General features: G+C 44.9%; 1 protein-coding gene across 1 annotated transcript in view; it reads left to right on the top strand.

The window, feature by feature from the left end:
• Window positions 1-18,422, top strand: part of angpt4 (angiopoietin 4) — a 165,792-nt gene that overhangs the window by 85,593 nt on the left and 61,777 nt on the right. Inside the window, exon 5 of the mRNA XM_087994708.1 lies at window positions 9,311-9,426. Coding sequence (XP_087850834.1) covers window positions 9,311-9,426 — 116 coding nt within the window. The remainder of the gene's footprint in view (window positions 1-9,310; window positions 9,427-18,422) is intronic.

The following is an 18,422-nucleotide window of genomic DNA, read 5'->3' as shown; positions in this document are numbered from 1 at the left end:
TATAGTTTGTAGCATGATTGCAAATTATGTCATGACTAAATCTGTTAGGAGACTTGTGGATCTATGTCCTCATCCTGCAAGATCCCAAGATGATCTGTCTTCCTTCCACTGAAATCCTTTGAAATTCATCAGATTGGGTGGAGCTTGATGGAGCCTCCAACAAATTGCCCTTTCAGATCACTGCACTGTACAAGAGGATTAGTGACAGCAAGTGTTTACCCATAATGCTCCAGTTCATACAATTCAGGCAGCAGTGGGCAGGGACAGTTTCAATGTTTCAGGCCTGTAACCCCTCATCACAACCAATCTCTCTCTCTCTCCCTCTCTATGGATCCTGTCAAACCTGCTGAGTATTTCCATCATTTCCCATTGTTAGTTCAGATTTCCAACATTCACAATAGTTTGCTTTTGCATAGCAATGTAAAAATCATCAGCTGTGTTTCCAATAGCAGAGAGCTTTAAGGTGCCCTGGGACTACCTAACTGCAAATTCTCCCTTTTCTGGACCAAGTCTGGTTTATGACTCCACTCCCATCCAGACCACGTGACCCTTGATGCCCTCCGAATTGGCCCATTCTGTTGTGGCAGCAGTCACACATAACTGAAGACCCGTTACTACAAGTGATGCCCATGTCTCGAAAACAACTGAAAAGGAAGATTCCATGTCTGGCTGCAGCTGAGGGAGCTGGAAATGAAGGAGAATACTGATGATTCAAATGCTGCAGCTACTCCCAAATACTTAAATTAGATTAGAATGTCCCTGTTTTTAAGGTGGGACCAGCAGTAATTAAATAAATCACTTTGGGTAAACTAAATTGACTAATGACTCCTTCACTCTTATCAAGACATGCATCTCTTTTAATGAGACATTGATTCAGCTAAGCTCTATCCTAGGCATTGTGTCAGATGATTGAGGTGACTGGCATCTAGAATATATGAAAAAATATTGCTTTACCAAATGCATCATTCTAAATGTTCTAAAAATAGAAGGTGCCAATATCATTGCAGTAGAGACAGGAAGAAATGGCAAACAGTTTTGAATTTCCAAATCACCTTTAACAAGCTCAGAATGTTCCAACTCACCTTCCAGTTAATGAAGTATTTATAAGGTAGAGCAAAGTTTGTTTTAACTGGCACCTAATGAACTAGCACTCCTGATAAACCGCAAAAATTACATATCTGTAATTCACTACGTTCTACTGAAGTTTACTGTATTCTGTCCATATATTGTAGTTTTTAATCTATTTACCCCAATGTAAATATACTTGTTGTTCAATCAAATGGCCACATGCAATGTCAGCAGTTGATTCAATTTTGAGTCAATTTCTCCTCAAATGCTACAATCTACCCTGATTAGTTAGTCGATGGTACCAGTGAGAAGGGAAGTTTTAGTTAAGGCAAAGTTGCATTATTATGTAAGTGGATTATGTTGTAAATAAAGTATTATAGTGATGTTTCTACCCTCTGTATTATGTTTCTATTACTTAGAGTGCGTTTTTACATTGATTATGTAGACCTCTTGATTTTGAACAATCGATACACTCTGGTTCCCTAGGTGAAGGATAATAAAACGTTTGCTGTGCATTCACTGTTGTGGTGTGGGATGTGGCGCAGCCAACTTGTGTACAGCAAACTCTCACAAACAGCAATGTGATAACCACCAGATCCCGTTTCAATGTTGTTGGTTAATGAATAAATACTGACCCACGACCCCAGTGAAACCCCTCCCTGTTCTTCTTCACAGTAATGTCCCAGACATGGGAGTCAGTATCAGACAGGACACAGACTCCCATTATCTCTGAAACTCCCACTGGTGGCTCCAAATTTGGAAATGAAATAGCCACAGAGCAAATTCAGTCTGAGCTTCATGTAACAATTCCCGCTGTCTGTCTAAAGGCTGTGTGAGTGAATGGTTGTTCAATTATTGGCCTCATCTACGCAGCTGCTTGAGTTTTTAGGAAGTGGATTGTTTGATAACTCAGACTTGCTGCTTGTCCGAATCATTGACCTGGAAGGAGCAGGCTTTGGATTAGAGCGGGCGGTGAGTCAGTGATGGGGGAGGGGTAACAGGTCCTGTTCTTTTTTTTCCTTTGGTGGATGTTGACTTTCTATGAAATGTAACCAAATGGCACTTCAATCCCAAACTCATCTTCCTCTATAAGTATATTTCCAAAACCAATGTGGCTAACATTGATGGCGAGTTTAAAATCTTTTGATAAGTTTGAAGTAGCTGAAACTGTTTTGGTGGTTAATAATTTGGTGGTCAATGATTCTGCATGGATTATATGAAGGTCAACATGTCCAATTCCTAGATTGGAGGACTGTATAGAGAAATGTGGACAAGTCAGTTGCATCACTAGTTTCGACATAAAGCGTAGTTACTGGGAGATACCTTTATTAGAGTCGGCAAAATAAATTTCTGTGTCTGTAACCCAAATGTGCGATATCAGTTGAAAGTGATGCCCTGTGGAATGAAGAATGCGCCCGCCACATTCCAAACACTCATGAACAGAGTTGTGAAATTGACAAATGTTTCCTAGTCTTGTTCTGTCCAACGAAACATTGTGTTCTTCTTCAGCAAATTGGTTAACGTTACATATCAAACATTTCTCCTGACAGTCTCCTCTGCTCTAAAAAAACAATCCGAGTCTAACAAATCTCTCTTCATATCGTAAACTCTTCATAGAAGAATACAGCGCAGTACAGGCCCTTCGGCCCTCGATGTTGCGCCGATCCAAGCCCACCTAACCTACACTAGCCCACTATCCTCCATATGCCTATCCAATGCCCGCTTAAATGCCCATAATGGAGGAGCCACTCAGAATGATGATTCCACGGCAAACCCCTGCTGAGTGCATTGGAGTAGAAACTGATCAGGGCATGCAGCATCAGGGCTCACTGGGGATTCCTCAAAAACTGCAGGTGGCATTTCTCTTCTCGAGACTCTTCCTCCCATTCACTGAGACTGTGGCTGACTTGCCTTCACCCCACCTGTGCCCTCAATACCTTTAAAAATCTGTTAATATCAAACATAAAATTATTGAAAATTGATTGCTGGAAAAGTGCAGCAGGTCAGGCAGCATCCAAGGAGCAGGAGAATCGACGTTTGGGGCATAAGCCCTTCTTCAGGAATGAGGAAAGTGTGCCCAGCAGGCTAAGATAAAAGGTAGGGAGGAGGGACTTGGGGGAGGGGCGTTGGAAATGTGATAGATGGAAGGAGGTCAAGGTGAGGGTGATAGGCCGGAGTGGGGTGGGGGCGGAGAGGTCAGGAAGAAGATTGCAGGTTAGGAAGGTGGTGCTGAGTTCGAGGGATTTGACTGAGACAAGGTGGGGGGAGGGGAAATGAGGAAACTGGAGAAATTTGAGTTCATCCCTTGTGGTTGGAGGGTTCCTAGGCGGAAGATGAGGCGCTCTTCCTCCAACCGTCGTGTTGCTATGGTCTGGCGATGGAGGAGTCCAAGGACCTGCATGTCCTTGGTGGAGTGGGAGGGGGAGTTGAAGTGTTGAGCCACTGGGTGGTTGGGTTGGTTGGTCCGGGTGTCCCAGAGGTGTTCTCTGAACCGTTCCGCAAGTAGGCGGCCTGTCTCCCCAATATAGAGGAGGCCACATTGGGTGCAGCGGATGCAATAGATGATGTGTGTGTGGGGGTGCAGGTGAATTTGTGGCGGATATGGAAGTATCCTTGGGGGCCGTGGAGGGAAGTAAGGGGGGAGGTGTGGGCGCAAGTTTTGCATTTCTTGCGGTTGCAGGGGAAGGTCCGACTCCCAGAGCTACCCAGATTACACCTCCTCCCACCCTGCCCCCTGTAAAAACGCCATCCCATGTTCCCAATTCCTTCGTCTCTGCCGCATCTGCTCCCAGGAGGACCAGTTCCAAATCCGTACAACCCAGATGGCCTCCTTCTTCAAGGACCGCAATTTACCCCCAGACGTGGTCGAAGATGCCCTCCACCGCATCTCTTCCACTTCCCGCTCCTCTGCCCTTGAGCCCCGCCCCTCCAACCGCTACCAGGACAGAACCCCACTGGTCCTCACCTACCACCCCACCAACCTCCATGTACAGCGCATCATCCGCCGTCATTTCCGCCACCTCCAAACGGACCCCACCACCAGGGATATATTTCCCTCCCCTCCCCTATCAGCATTCTGAAAAGACCACTCCCTCCGTGACTCCCTCATCAGGTCCACACCCCCCACCAACCCAACCTCCACTCCCGGTACCTTCCCTTGCAACCGCAAGAAATACAAAACTTGCGCCTACACCTCCCCCCTTACTTCCCTCCAAGGCCCCAAGGGATACTTCCATATCTGCCACAAATTCACCTGCACCTCCACACACATCATCTATTGCATCCGCTGCACCCGATGTGGCCTCCTCTGTATTGGGGAGACAGGCCGCCTATTTGCAGAACGTTTCAGAGAACACCTCTGGGACACCCGGACTAACCAACCCAACCACCCAGTGGCTCAACACTTCAACTCCCCCTCCCACTCCACCAAGGACATGCAGGTCCTTGGACTCCTCCATTGTCAGACCATAGCAACACGATGTTTGGAGGAAGAGCGCCTCATCTTCCGCCTAGGAACCCTCCAACCACAAGGGATGAACTCAGATTACTCCAGTTTCCTCATTTCCCCTCCCCCCACCTTGTCTCAGTCAAATCCCACGAACTCAGCACCACCTTCCTAACCTGCAATATTCTTCCTGACCTCTCCGCCCCCACCCCACTCCGGCCTATCACCCTCACCTTGACCTCCTCTCTATGCTACTCTATCCCCACCCCCACCCTCCTCTAGCTTATCTCTCCACGCTTCAGGCTCTCTGCCTTTATTCCTGATGAAGGGCTTTTGCCCGAAACGTCGATTTTGCCTGTCCTCGGATGCTGCCTGAATTGCTGTGCTCTTCCAGCACCACTGATCCAGAATCTGGTTTCCAGCATCTGCAGTCATTGTTTTTACCTCCTTCTACCTATCACGTTTCCAACGCTCCCCAAGTCCCTCCTCCCTACCTTTTATCTTAGCCTGCTGGGCACACTTTCCTCATTCCTGAAGAAGGGCTTATGCCCGAAATGTCGATTCTCCTGCTCCTTGGATGCTGCCTGACCTGCTGCGCTTTTCCAGCAACACATTTTCAGCTCTGATCTACAGCATCTGCAGTCCTCACTTTCTCATTGAACATTAATTGCCAAAGAAAGTTCCAATTCAATAGACAATAGACAATAGGTGCAGGAGTAGACCATGTTGCCCTTCGAGCCTGCACCACCATTCATTATGATCATGGCTGATCATGCTCAATCAGTATCCTGTTCCTGCCTTATCCCCATAACCATTGATCCCACTATCCTTGAGAGCTCTATCCAACTCTTTCTTAAATGAATCCAGAGACTGGGCCTCCACTGCCTTCTGGGGCAGAGCATTCCACACACCCACCACTCTCTGGGTGAAGAAATTTCTCTTCATCTCTGTCCTAAATGGTCTACCCCTTATTTTTAAGCTGTGTCCTCTGGTTCGGGACTCACCCATCAGCGGAAACATGTTTCCTGCCTCCTGAGTGTCCAATCCTTTAATAATCTTATACATCTCAATCAGCTCCTCTCTCAGTCTTCTAAACTCAAGGGTATACAAGCCAGTCGCTCCAATCTTTCAACATAAGATAGTCCCGTCATTCCAGGAATTGACCTCGTGAACCTATGCTGCACTCCCTCAATAGCCAGAATGACTTTCCTCAAATTTGGAGACCAGAACTGCTCACAATATTCCAGGTGCATTCTCACCAGGGCCCTGTACAGCTGCAGAAGAACCTCTTTGCTTCTATACTCAATCCCTCTTGTTATGAAGGCCAGCATGCTATTAGCTTTCTTCACTACCTGCTGTACCTGCATGCTTGCCTTCATTGACTGGTGTACAAGAACACCCAGATCTCTTTGTACTGTCCCTTTACCTAACTTGACTCCATTTAGGTAGTAATCTGCCTTCCTGTTCTTGCCACCAAAGTGGATAACCATACATTTATCCACATTAAACTGCATCTGCCATGTGAATGTCCACTCACCTAACTTGTCCAGGTCACCCTGTAATCTCCTAACATCCTCCTCACGTTTCACCCTGCCATCCAGCTTTGTATCATCAGCAAATTTGCTAATGTTACTATTAATACCATCTTCTATATCATTAACATATAATGTAAGAATCGTTAGCCTACTAACTGTTTCCCAATTTCATTCAAGACATTTGACTCTAACTTTTGATTAGTTCCCCTTGTCTGAGACTCCTTTAACTGAACTATTTCCCTGGAACAACAATTCCACTTAATGCCTTCAGAATCTTGTACTCATTGGATGTGGAGGTGCTGGTGTTAGACTGGGGTGGACAAGGTCAGAAGTCACACACCTCCAGGTTTCATCATATGGTCTGAGTCTTCTGCTCCTCAGCAATTGGTTGCTTGGTAAGTCCACTCCCACAATGCACTCCTTCACTCACGCTTGTCCTTCCTCACTCTTCCCACGGCCAATCAGAAAGTGTCCAGTCTTTTCATTACCTGACTGGACAGCAGCAGACTGTTTCTTGTTCTTTCCTCCTTTCCCCATGAGGGAATGGAAGAGCATGAAAAGTATCATCATATTTATGGAATGGCCCCATCAGTGTTTGTGTCCTAGAGCAGGGTCTTAGTGATTCACTCCTGATGACCATGGGACAGCTCGGAAACTTGAAGCAGGACTGTTCCTTCTGATTCCACAATGTTCGTTAGAGAGGCTGGTCATGATCCAAGCCCGTGCCCTCCCCACCTTGCTCTTTCTTAAACCCCACCTCCACCCTCAGCCCCTATCAGTATGGCCAACACCCTGATGCTGCTTGGCTTGCTGTGTTCTTCCAGAATGCCTGTTTGTCTACTTTGGATCCCAGCATCTTTAGTTTTTTTTTGTCTCTAACCAGCTTGGAATCTATTTCTCTGCAAGCCCTCGAGTAAGAAACACTTGATTAGGTTGGGAAGGGCCTGGTCATTAAGGGGAATGTTTTCCCAAATGTTGGTGGAGTTACTGTTTGAAAGGACAGATCAGCCAGTTTAAAAAGATGACACGTGAATATGAACCTAAGGTGTTGGAATGTACATGGCTCTGGACCCTGAGCTGTGATCAGGTTACAATAACTCTCTTTCAGCCAGTACAGATAGGATGATCTGAATGGCATCTTCCCCAACTTCATTTTTCCCTGTTTATGTGGCAAAATGGTTTAGAATTCTGTCTTTTCTCCCCCAATATCCTGATGCTTGATCCAAATGTAGAAATCCTTGCTAAGCTATTCTCAACTATTCGTATTGACTACTCCAAAACTACTCTCCACATGACATCCATAGCATTGAGAAAATCATTGCTCACCAATAAAGTGACCTCTTCATCTTTCATATATATTCCTGACAGCTTGAGATGACAGGACTGGGAGAAAAAATTGGATGTAAAACACATCCAAATGTTTAGCTTTTTCACAGGGTGAATGGCAGTGAAATAGAATTCCCTGCTTAAACTTTCTATAAAATATATCCAATTTGAGCTCTCCCATGGGTGACTTGGTATGTGCTACCTTGGGAAAATGCTTTAATACATGAGTGAAGAATGGGTCAGGAGAGCGACAGACTCCCGGAATCTGCTACACATTCAGTTGCTTGTTTGGAGATTTCTGATATACGCTCAGAGATTTATTAATGGTTCACATGTTCAGGACTGGCTGCAATTTCCACATCACCACTCCACTCCAAATCCGTGGTTTGGAGAAATGAAAATCTAAGAAGCCATAATAACAATAAATTAACCTTTGCCTGAGTGAGGCAACGGGGATGATTGTGGCCATGTTATTCCTCTTCTCTTTTATTAATCCATAGAAAAGGTCTCCATGTAAAATTGAAATATTATTAAGTACAGGTAGGTACCATGTGAGACATACTATTTCATCCATTACTGCAGCGTACTTCAGCTCATTGTACAATCCAACACTTCCTTAAACATCCACACTTTCTGCCTCCATCTTTTCAATATTAGGTGCAGAATTTCAAACTGTTTGATAAGATTGTAAAAGAGATGTGCTCAGTTTCAGTTCCTCATTCTGCTCCATGTTCCTCAACACTCTTACCCATCGAAATGACCTCCCCTTCCACCTTGACAGGTCCAACTGACCCTCAGCACCTACAGCTGGTTTTTGTATGAATGCTCTCACGGAGTGTGGGTGTTGTTGCCTCGGCCAGCACTTGTTATCCAGCCCGAATTGCCCTTGAACTGAAAGGGTTGTTCAGAGGGCAGTTAATTGTCAATCATGTTACGGTGGGCCAGGAGATACAAAGAGGCTGATAACAACCAGATGGTCACCATAGGCCCATTACTGAGCCTAGCTTTATAGACCAGGGGATGGGGTGGTGTAGTGTTAATGTTGGTGTTGGTGGTACAGAACCACAGGCTAATGTTCTGGGGATATGGGTTTGAATCCTATCATGGCAGAAGATGAAATGTGAATTCAGTTCAAAGTTTGTCTAATAGTAACTACTTAACAAATGTGTCAACTTTTATAAACTCCCATTTGGTTCACTAATGTACCTTTAGGGAAGGAAATCTGCCATCCTCACTGATCTGGCATAATCCTGACTCCAGACCTACAGCAATGCAATTGACTCTTGACTGAGCTTTGATGTGGCCCTTAGCAGGTTATTCAGTTTAAGGATGATGAAGGTGAGCGACAAATGCAAGTCTTGCAGGTGAGGCCCACATCCCATACAGGAACAAAAGACAAGGTTCAGGCCTATACCCGATAAAAGGCTGCACATCTGCAGAAATACTCATCTTTTGCAGGTGACTTTCCTGGAATTGAGAAGAAGGGAAGATGATTGAATTGAACCTTATAAAATTCTTAAGGGATACGGAGATGTTAAGAAAATGTTACCCAACTCAGAAATTTAGAATGCAGGGTCACTGTCTTACTTTGGGATGAAGACTGAGTTTTGAGGAGAAATGCTGTCACTCAGAAATTGGTGAATGTTTGGAATTCTCGACCCCAGATACTGTGGAGGCTGTTCCAGCCTGATGTCAGTAGAGTTTCACCCACTCAGGGGGTTATGGGGACAGTGTCGGAAGGTGACGATGAGGTGGAAGATCAGCCAAATGACACATTCTGAATGGGGTGCAGCAGAATGGCCCAAGTCCAGCTCCTATTTCTATTCCCTTTTTTTATTTTCAACTGTTTTCTGAACTTCCATCCAGGTTTCTAGCACTGGAATTGTCATTTTTTTTTTTCTCTGACAGTTCTTTAACCTAATTCTTTGTCAAACAGCCATGGGTAAGAAGGAAGATAAGATCTTCAGAGATTGTGCAGATGCCTTGGCGTCTGGGGCCAACGTGAGCGGGATCTACACAATCCACATTGAGAACATGACGGAGCATCGGAAGGTAAGTAATTCCATGTCTCCTCCTGCTCAGTCTCCATGCTAGCACAGGCCCTTCAATAACATGTTACTTTCTGTCACATTCTGAGGGTGTTATTATTGTCTTGGTTGGTAGTTCCACTTTTTGTCCTTCAAAACATTCCAATCTCAAATAAAGTTACCCCTACATCGTTTTACTGGTCATAAATGCACAGCCCCCCAACCCTTCAAAAATACCCTGGAGCCCACAGGGTTTAAAGGTGACTCTTCAGAACACAAGAAAATTCTCCAGAGCAATGAAAGCATTAAAATGTAATCCATGGAAAAGAAACGACCCCCTGACAGTTAAAATTAATTCAGGCCATGTCCCATTGAGGGGCTATCATCAGGATGGACTTGTCAGGTGACCAATGGTGAGCTTGTTGGGGGGATGGGGGCAGTTAGTATAGAAAGATTAGATTAGATTACTTAAAGTGTGGAAACAGGCCCTTCGGCCCAACAAGTCCACACTGACCCTCTGAAGAGCAACCCACCCAGACCCATTCCCCTGCATCTAACACTATGGGCAATTTAGCATGGCCAATTCACCAAACCTGCATGTTTTTAGACTGTGGGAGGAAACCTGAGCACCCAGAGGAAACCCACGCAGACATGGGGAGAATGTGCAAACTCCACACAGACAGACAGTCACCCAAGGCTGGAATCAAACCTGGGACCCTGGTGCTGTGAGGCAGCAGTGCTAACCACTGAGCCACCATGCCACCCTAACACAGACCCAGAAAATGCAAACCCCAATGCTATAGCTGGTCACTGTGTGGATTGAACCCATGACCTTGCCATTATCAGCGCCACAGTCTAATCATCTGAGCTAACCAAGCCAACCAAGCCATGTGATTACACCACCAGGGACATGACCAACTGAAGTTGGCATGGTGTATGGACAAGAGTAGAGTTGAAAACTAGAGATGGGCTGGACTTTGAGGGATTTACCCCTCATTGAATTTTTCTGAATGGGGTTTGGTCCAGGCACTCACAGAAGGAGGGCAAGATCCCATATCCTGCTCTTGGCTCTTGGCCATTGACCCCTGGTTCACTGAATGTGCTTCTCAATAATGCCGGGAGGAGCCGGTGTTAAAGTTAAAAACCACACAACACCAGGTTATAGCTACCTGAAGAAGGAGCAGCACTCTGAAGGCTTGTCCTTCCAAATAAGCCTGTTGGACTAGAACCTGGTGCCATGTGATTTTTAACTTTCTCCAGTAAGTCTCTGCTTTTAAGTTTTGGTTCCAGTAACCAGAGGTTTCCCTGGTTTTGATCGATAGCAAGTCAGTCACTAGATGCTCGTCATTGCTCAGATATTAGAAGAAGATGAGATCACACTACGATCGCGCGCCAGAGGCTCCCGTGATGTTCCATGTGAGTTTGCTGAAATTGCATTGAAATCTGTGTAAAAGCAAAACACAGCAAATGCTGGAAATCTGAAACAAAACACAGAGAGCTGGAGAAACTCACAGCATGTGTAGAGTGAGAAACAGAGTTAATGTTGTGAGTCTGGTCAGTCTCTTCTTCCTTTTTAAGGCAGAGTCAGAGACAGTCAATGAGGAAAAACCTGTCTGTGAATGCAGATTTCATCATAAGATATAGGAGCAGAATTAGGCCGTTCGGCCCATCGAGTCTGCTCCGCCATTCAGTCATGTTTGATATGTTTCTCAACCCCATTTGCCTGCATTCTGTCTGTAACCCTTGCTCCCCTTACTAATCAAGAACCTATCCATCTCTGTCTGAAATACATTGGCTTCCATAGCCCTCTGCAGCAATGAGTTCCACAGATTCCCCACCCTCTGGCTGAAGCAATCCCTCCTCAATCCCTCCCTTCAGTCTGAGGCTGTGCCCTCCGATCTTAGTCTCTCCTACTGTTTGAAACACCTTAGAACATAGAACAGTGCAGCACAGGAACCAGCCCTTTGGCCCACCATGTTGTGCCGAACATGAGGCCCAATTAAATGAATTCTTTCTGCCTGCCCTGGGTTTATATCCCTTCATCCTTTGCATGTCCGTGTGTTTATCTAAAAGTCCCTTAAACACCCCTATCATATCTGCCTCCACCACCACTCCTGGCAGCGTGTTCCACACTCCTACCCCTCTCTGTGCAAGAAACTTGCCCCTCACAGCTCCTTTGAACTTTTCCTCTCTCACCTTAAATGTTTGCCCCCTAGTTTTAGACATTTCAACTCTCTGAAAAAGATTCTGACTGTCAACCCTATCTAGTAACTTTACAGACTTCTATCAAGTCTCCCCTCAGCCTCCGCTGCTCCAGAGAAAACAATCCAAGTTTTTCAAGCATCTCCTTGTAGCTCATACCCTCTAATCCAGGCAGCATCCTGGTAAACCTCTTCCACATCCTCTCCAAAGCCTCCACATCCTTCCCATAATGTGGCAACCAGAATTTGACACAATATTCCAAGTGTGGCCTAACCAAAGTCTTATAAAGCTGCACCATGACATCCTGACTCTTGTACTCAATTCCCCGACCAATAAAGGCAGCATGCCGTACACCTTCGTTACCACCCTGTCTCCTTGTGGGGCCACTTTCAGGGAGTAATGGACTTGAACCCCAAGATCCCTCTGTACATCAATGCTGTTCAGGGTCCTGCCATTAACTGTATACTTTTCCTTAACATTTGATCTCCTAAAGTGCAGCACCTCGCGCTTACCTGGATTAAACTCCACCTGCCATTTTTCTGCCCATATCTGCAGCTGATCTATGTCCTGTTGTATCCTTTGACAACCAAAACTCCACCGATTTTTGCATCCTTTATTCCCATTCTCTGCCTTCAGCCAGTCAGCTAATTCTCTATGCATGCCAGAACCTTGCCCCTAACCAAATGGACTGTATTCTCGTTTAAGCAGCCTCCTATGCATTTCCTTCTGTAAAGGCCTTTCAAAAAATCCAAAAAGATTATATCCACTGGCTCTCCTTTATCTAACTTGCTCATGATCTCCTCAAAGAATTTAAACAGATTTCTCAGGCATGACCCATGTAGTGATTGGAACCAGGTGGACCTCACTGACTATGAGGTCATTGATTGGGGTTGTTAACCTGGGCCAATCAGGAAAGCCCTGGATGACCAATCTCCTCAGTTGAGGACTGACTCTGAATTGGCTGGCCACAGTAAATAAAGGGTGATCTGGTGACAGGACCTAGCCTCTGTGCAGTTATTTCAACCTGCAATGATGAAGCCATGATGACTCAGCCCTACTTTACCAATAACTTTCAATAACTCCTCAATCTCATAATGAACTTGAAAATCTTACCAAGGTCAGGCTAACTGACCTATAGTTCCCTATTTTCTGTATCCTTCCCTTCTTAAACAGGGGTGTTACATTAGCCATTTTCCAGTCCTCTGGCACCCTCTGACTCCAGTGATTCCTGAAAAATCACCACCAACGCCTCTACAGTCTCCTCAGCTGTCACCTTCAGAACTCTGGGCTATAGTTCATCCAGTCCAGGTGATTTGCCACCTTCAGACTTTGCAGCTTCCCCAGTATCTTCTCCATAGAGATGGTTATTACACTCCCCTCTTTCCCTGACTCTCTTGAAGTTTGGTAGGGTTGCTGGTGTCTTCTACTGTGGAAACTGATTCAGAGCACCTGTTCGGTTCCTCCACTATTTCTTTGTTTCCTGTTACTACTTTTCCAGCCTCATTGTCCAGTGGTCCAACATCCACTCTTACCTCTCTCTTTCCATTTAGATATCTAAAATACTCTTGCAATTTTCTTTTATAGTACGGCCTAGCTTATTCTCATGTTTCATCTTCTCCCCCTTTATTGCTTATTTTCTTTCTGATATCCTGACTACTGCTGGGAGGCCTGTACATAATTCCCATCAGGTTCTTTTATCCTTTGTGGTTTCTCAATTCTACCTGTACAGATTCTACACCTCCTAACTTTATTTCACTTCTTGCTGTTGGTTTAATTTCATTTCTTACGACAAGGCAACCCTGCCCCCTCTGCCCATCCATGTGTCCTTTCAGTAGGACATGTATCCTTGGATATTTAGTTCCCCAGCCCTGTGATACTCAAATCACCATACTGGCCAATTTCACCCTGCGTTACCAGCTCAGTTACCTTGTTTCATACACTGTGTGCATTTAATTACCCAACCCTCAGTCCTGTGTTGACTGTCCCCCTTCTCACAGTTGTGCCCTTATCTGCTGTACCTGACCCTTTCCATACTCTCAATCCTATTATGTGTTCTGTGTTTAATAAACTCTGCTGAGTTCTCCCCCCACCCCCTCTAACATTTTCCATGTAACTGAACACCCCTATCTCACACAATTTAGTTTAAAGCCCTATCCACAACCCTCACTATGCAAATGGCCAGGACTGTGGTCCCAGTATGATTCAGGTGGAGCCCATCCCATTGGCATAGCCCCAGTACTGGTGATGATGCCCCATGAAACATTTTATGATCAAAGACTTTATCCGGCACTAGGAAAATCACACTCAGTCTCGAAATGTTAACTGTGTTTCTCTCACCCTCGATATCTGTGGATATGGAATGTGGCTGTTTTGGGGTCAAACACAGGGAAACTTATTCATTGATTTGCTGGATGTAGGTTTGCTCGCTGAGCTGGAAGGTTCATTTCCAGACATTTTGTTACCTTACTAGGTAACATCTTCAGTGGGCCTCAGGCGAAGCAATGCTGAAAATTCCTGCTTTCTATTTATGTGTTTGGGTTTCTTTGGTTGGTGATGTCATTTCCTGTGGTGAAGTCACTTCCTGTTCTTTTTCTCAGGGGGTGGTAGATGGGGTCTAACTCAATGTGTTTGTTGATAGAATTCCGGTTGGAATGCCATGCTTCTAGGAATTCTCGAGCGTGTCTTTGTTTGGCTTGTCCTAGGATGGATGTGTTGTCCCAGTCAAAGTGGTGTCCTTCCTTATCTGTATGTAAGGATACTAGTGAGAGTGGGTCATGACTTTTTGTGGTTAGTTTATGTTCATGTGGCTGGTGGCTAATTTTCTGCCTGTTTGTCCAAGGTAGTGTTTGTTCCAGTCCTTACACTGCATTTTGTAAATGACATTAGTTTTTGATTTGCTTTCTGAGACTCAAATGTTTCCTCTAGAATTGTAAATAGTTACAGCCAGTGCTGTTTTAAAGCCTAAACGAGGCTGGAAAACATGCATGGATAAAAATACAACACAGGATTAACTTTGAGTGACAGTGGTTATGCTGCTAAATTAGTCATTCAGAGGTCAGGACTGATGATCTCAGAGATATAAGTTCAAACCCCATTGTAGCTGTTGGAATTGTATTATGAAATAAAGAGAGTGATTTGGTTCCAGGAAGCCATTCAGCCTGGAAATCTGGGAGACAAAGGTAATGTCACTTACAGAGACTATGAAACTACCTGATTGTTGCAAAAAGACATTGGTTTCCCATGAGGGAATGAAAACCCTTCATCAACTGGTCTGACCCATGTGTGCCTCCGAATCCACAAAGACCCTGTTTATTCAGAAACAAATTAGTTATCTACTCAAGTAACAACAAAATACTGCTGATGCTGGAAATCTGAAACAAAAACAAATTGCTAGAGAAACTCAGCAGTTCTGGCAGCGTCTGTGGAGAGCAAAACAGCATTACTGTTTCGAGTCCAGTATGACTCTTATTCAGATTTTCTCTGATAGCCAGCTCCTATGTTTTGTTCAGAAGGGTGACTCACCGTCACTATCACGCTGACAATAAATACTGCCCTTACCAATGACACCCATATCCCAGGAATGAACTGGAATAAAGGTTCATTGGGAATTCACTTTAGCCCATTGATTCATGAAGCAAAATAGTAGAGAGAAATTGAGATTTCTACAGCAATAAGGTGCTTTGTTATTCTGTAAGATTGAATACAATACAAAACAGCGCAGGAACAGGCTGTTCGGCCAACCAAGCCTGTACTGATTCCTAATCTCTGTACAGACCTGCTACTTAATGTCCATTCTTGGTTTCTGTCATTTTGCTTGCCTCCTATGCTTGTGTTTATCAAGATACACTTTACATGTTGATAAAGTGCCCCATCACCTCCACTGGCAATGTGTACCAGGCACCACCAAACTCTGTGAAAATGTTTCCCCACACCTCTCCCCTAAACCTTCCCCTCTCTCCTTAAACCTGTGCCCTCGTATAGTGGACCTTTCCACATTGGGGAAAAGCCTCTGACTATCCACCCTATCTATGCCTCTCAGAATTTTGGAAACCTCTTTCAGGTCGCTCCGTCTTTCCAGTGAAAACATTCTAAGTTTATCCAAACTCTCCACATACCTAAAACCCGCCAGACAGGCAACATTCTGGTCAACTTTCTCTGCACCCTCTCCAAAGTATCCACATCCTGCTGGTTGTGTGGTGTCCAGAACTGTGGGCAATGTTCCAAATGTGGCATCACTAAAATTTTATACAATTCTAACATAACTTATCAACTTTTATATTTGATATCGCGGCTGATGAAGGCAAGTGTGCTGTATGCCATCTTGATTACTCTGGGCAGGAGGTTTGGTAGAGCCCTACGGGAGGGTTTAAATTAGTTTGGCGGTGGATGGGAACCGGAGCTATGGATCAGAGGATGGGGTAGCTGGTGAACAGGCAGACATAGTGTGTAGAGATTCTCTGAGGATGGATGGACAGTTGATAGTGTAGTCAGTGAGATGGGCTGAAGTGTGTCTATTTTAACGCAAGAAGTATCAGGAATAAGGCTGATGAACATAGAGCATGGATCAGTACTTGCAGCTACGATGTTGTGCGGAGACTTGGATAACACAGGGGCAGGAATGGTTGCTGATGTTCTGGAGTTTAGATATTTCAAAAGGAAAAGGGGTGAAGTAAAAAAAGTTGGGGAGCGGCATTGCTAATCAGGGATAGTATAACAACTGCAGAAGGGGAGGGCATCAAAGAGTGTTTGTCTACAGAGTTAGTATGGGTGGAAGTCAGAAACAGAAAAGAGCAGTCACTTTACTGCGAGTTTTCTACAGGCCCCCCAATAGCAACAGACACAGAGGAGCAGATTGGGAGACAGCTTTTGGAAAGGTGCAGAAGTACAGAGTTGTTATCATGGGTGACTTCAACTTCCCTAATATTGATTGGATGGAGCACACATTTTCAGGCGTGTCCAGGAAGGATTCCTGACTCAATATGTAGATAGGCCAACTCGAGGGGAGGCCATATTGGATTTGGTGCTTGGCAACGAACCAGATCAGGTGTCAGATCTCTCAGTGGGAGAGCATTTCAGTGATAGTGATCACAACCCACTGACCTTTACTAAACTCATGGACAGGGATAGGAGCAGACACAATGGAAAAATATTTAATTGTGGCAGGGGAAAGTTAAATGCTATTAGGCAGGAACTGTGGAGCATAAATTTGGAACAGATATTCTTGGAAATGCATGACAGAAATGTAGAGGTTGTTCAGAGAGCACTTGCTGCGAGTGCTGAATCGGTTTGACCCACTGAGGCAGGGAAGGAGTAGTAGGGTGAAGGATCCTTGGACAACAAGAGATGCAGAATATCCAGTCAAGAGGAACAAGGAAGCTTACTTAAGGTTGAGGAAGTAAGGATCAAACAGGGCTTTAGAGGATTACAAGGTAGCCAGGAAGAAACTGAAGAATGGACTCAGGAGAGCTAGAAGGGGGCATGAAAAAGCCTTGGCAGTTAAGACCAAGGGAAACACTAAGGCATTCTACACTTATGTGAGGAACAAACGGATGGCCAGAGGGAGGGTAAGGCCAATCAGGGATAATGGAGAGAACATGTGCCTGGAGTCGGAAGAGGTAGAAGAGGTCCTTAATGAATACTGAGAGGGATCTTGTCAATTGTGAAACAGGCTGAAATGCGTGAACAGGTTGATGTCAAGAAGGATGATGTTCTGAACATTTTGAAAAGCATGAGGATAGATAAGTCCCCTGGGCCAGACGAGATATACCCAAAGTTACTAGAGGAAGCAAGGGAAGAGATTGCTGCACCTTTGGTGATGATCTTTGCATCCTCACTGTCTACTGGAAAAGTGCCAGATGATTAGAGGGTGGCAAATGTTATTGCCTTGTTCAAGAAAAGGAACAGGGATAACCCTGGAAATACAGACCAGTCAGTCTATGTCAATGGTGGGCAAATTATTGGAGAGGATTGTGAGAGACAGGATTTATGATTATTTGGAAAAGCATAGTTTGATTAGAGATAGTCAGCATGGCTTTGTGAGGGGCAGGTATGCCTCACAAACCTTATTGAATTTTTTGAGGATGTAACAAAACACATTGATGAAGGTGAAGCAGTAGACATGGCATAAATGGATTTTAGCAAGGCATTAAATAGGGTTCTCCATGGTAGGATCATTCAGAAAGTAAGGCGGCATGGGATAATGGGAAATTTGGCTGTTTAGATACAGAATTGGCAGGCCCATAGAAGACAGAGGGTGGAAGTTGATGGAAAGTATTCAACCTGGAGTGGTGTTCCGCAGGGATCTGTTCTGGGACCTCTGGTCTTTGTGATTTTTATGAATGACTTGGATGTGGGTTAGTAAGTTTGCCGATGACACGAGGTCGGTGGAGTTGTGGATAGTGTGGAGGGCTGTTGTAGGTTACAATGGGACATTCACAGGATGTAGAACTGGGCTGAGAAGTGGCAGATGGAGTTCAACCTGGAAAAGTGTGAAGTAATTCATTTTGGAAGGTTGAATTTGAATGCAGATTCCAGGGTTAAAGACAGGATTCTTGGCACTGTGGAGGAACAGAGGGATCTTGGGGTCCACATCCATAGGTCCCTCAAAGTTGATAGCGTTGTTAAGAAGGCATACAGTGTGTTGACTTTCATTAGCAGGGGGTTTGAGTTTAAAAGCCACAAGGTAGTGCTGCAGCTTTATGTAGCCCTGGTGAGACGACAGTTGGAATATTGTGTTCAGTTCTGCTCGCCTCATTATAGGAAGGATGTAGAAGCTTTAGAGAGGATACAGAGGAGATTTACCAGGATGCTGCCTGGACT

This window comes from Chiloscyllium plagiosum, unplaced genomic scaffold, assembly GCF_037043375.1.
Source record: "Chiloscyllium plagiosum isolate Xiang-an unplaced genomic scaffold, Cpla_swu_hap1 HiC_scaffold_15, whole genome shotgun sequence".
NCBI lineage: Eukaryota > Metazoa > Chordata > Chondrichthyes > Orectolobiformes > Hemiscylliidae > Chiloscyllium > Chiloscyllium plagiosum.
Note: the sequence above shows the minus strand (reverse complement) of the source record. Positions and strands in the feature narration are given on the sequence as shown.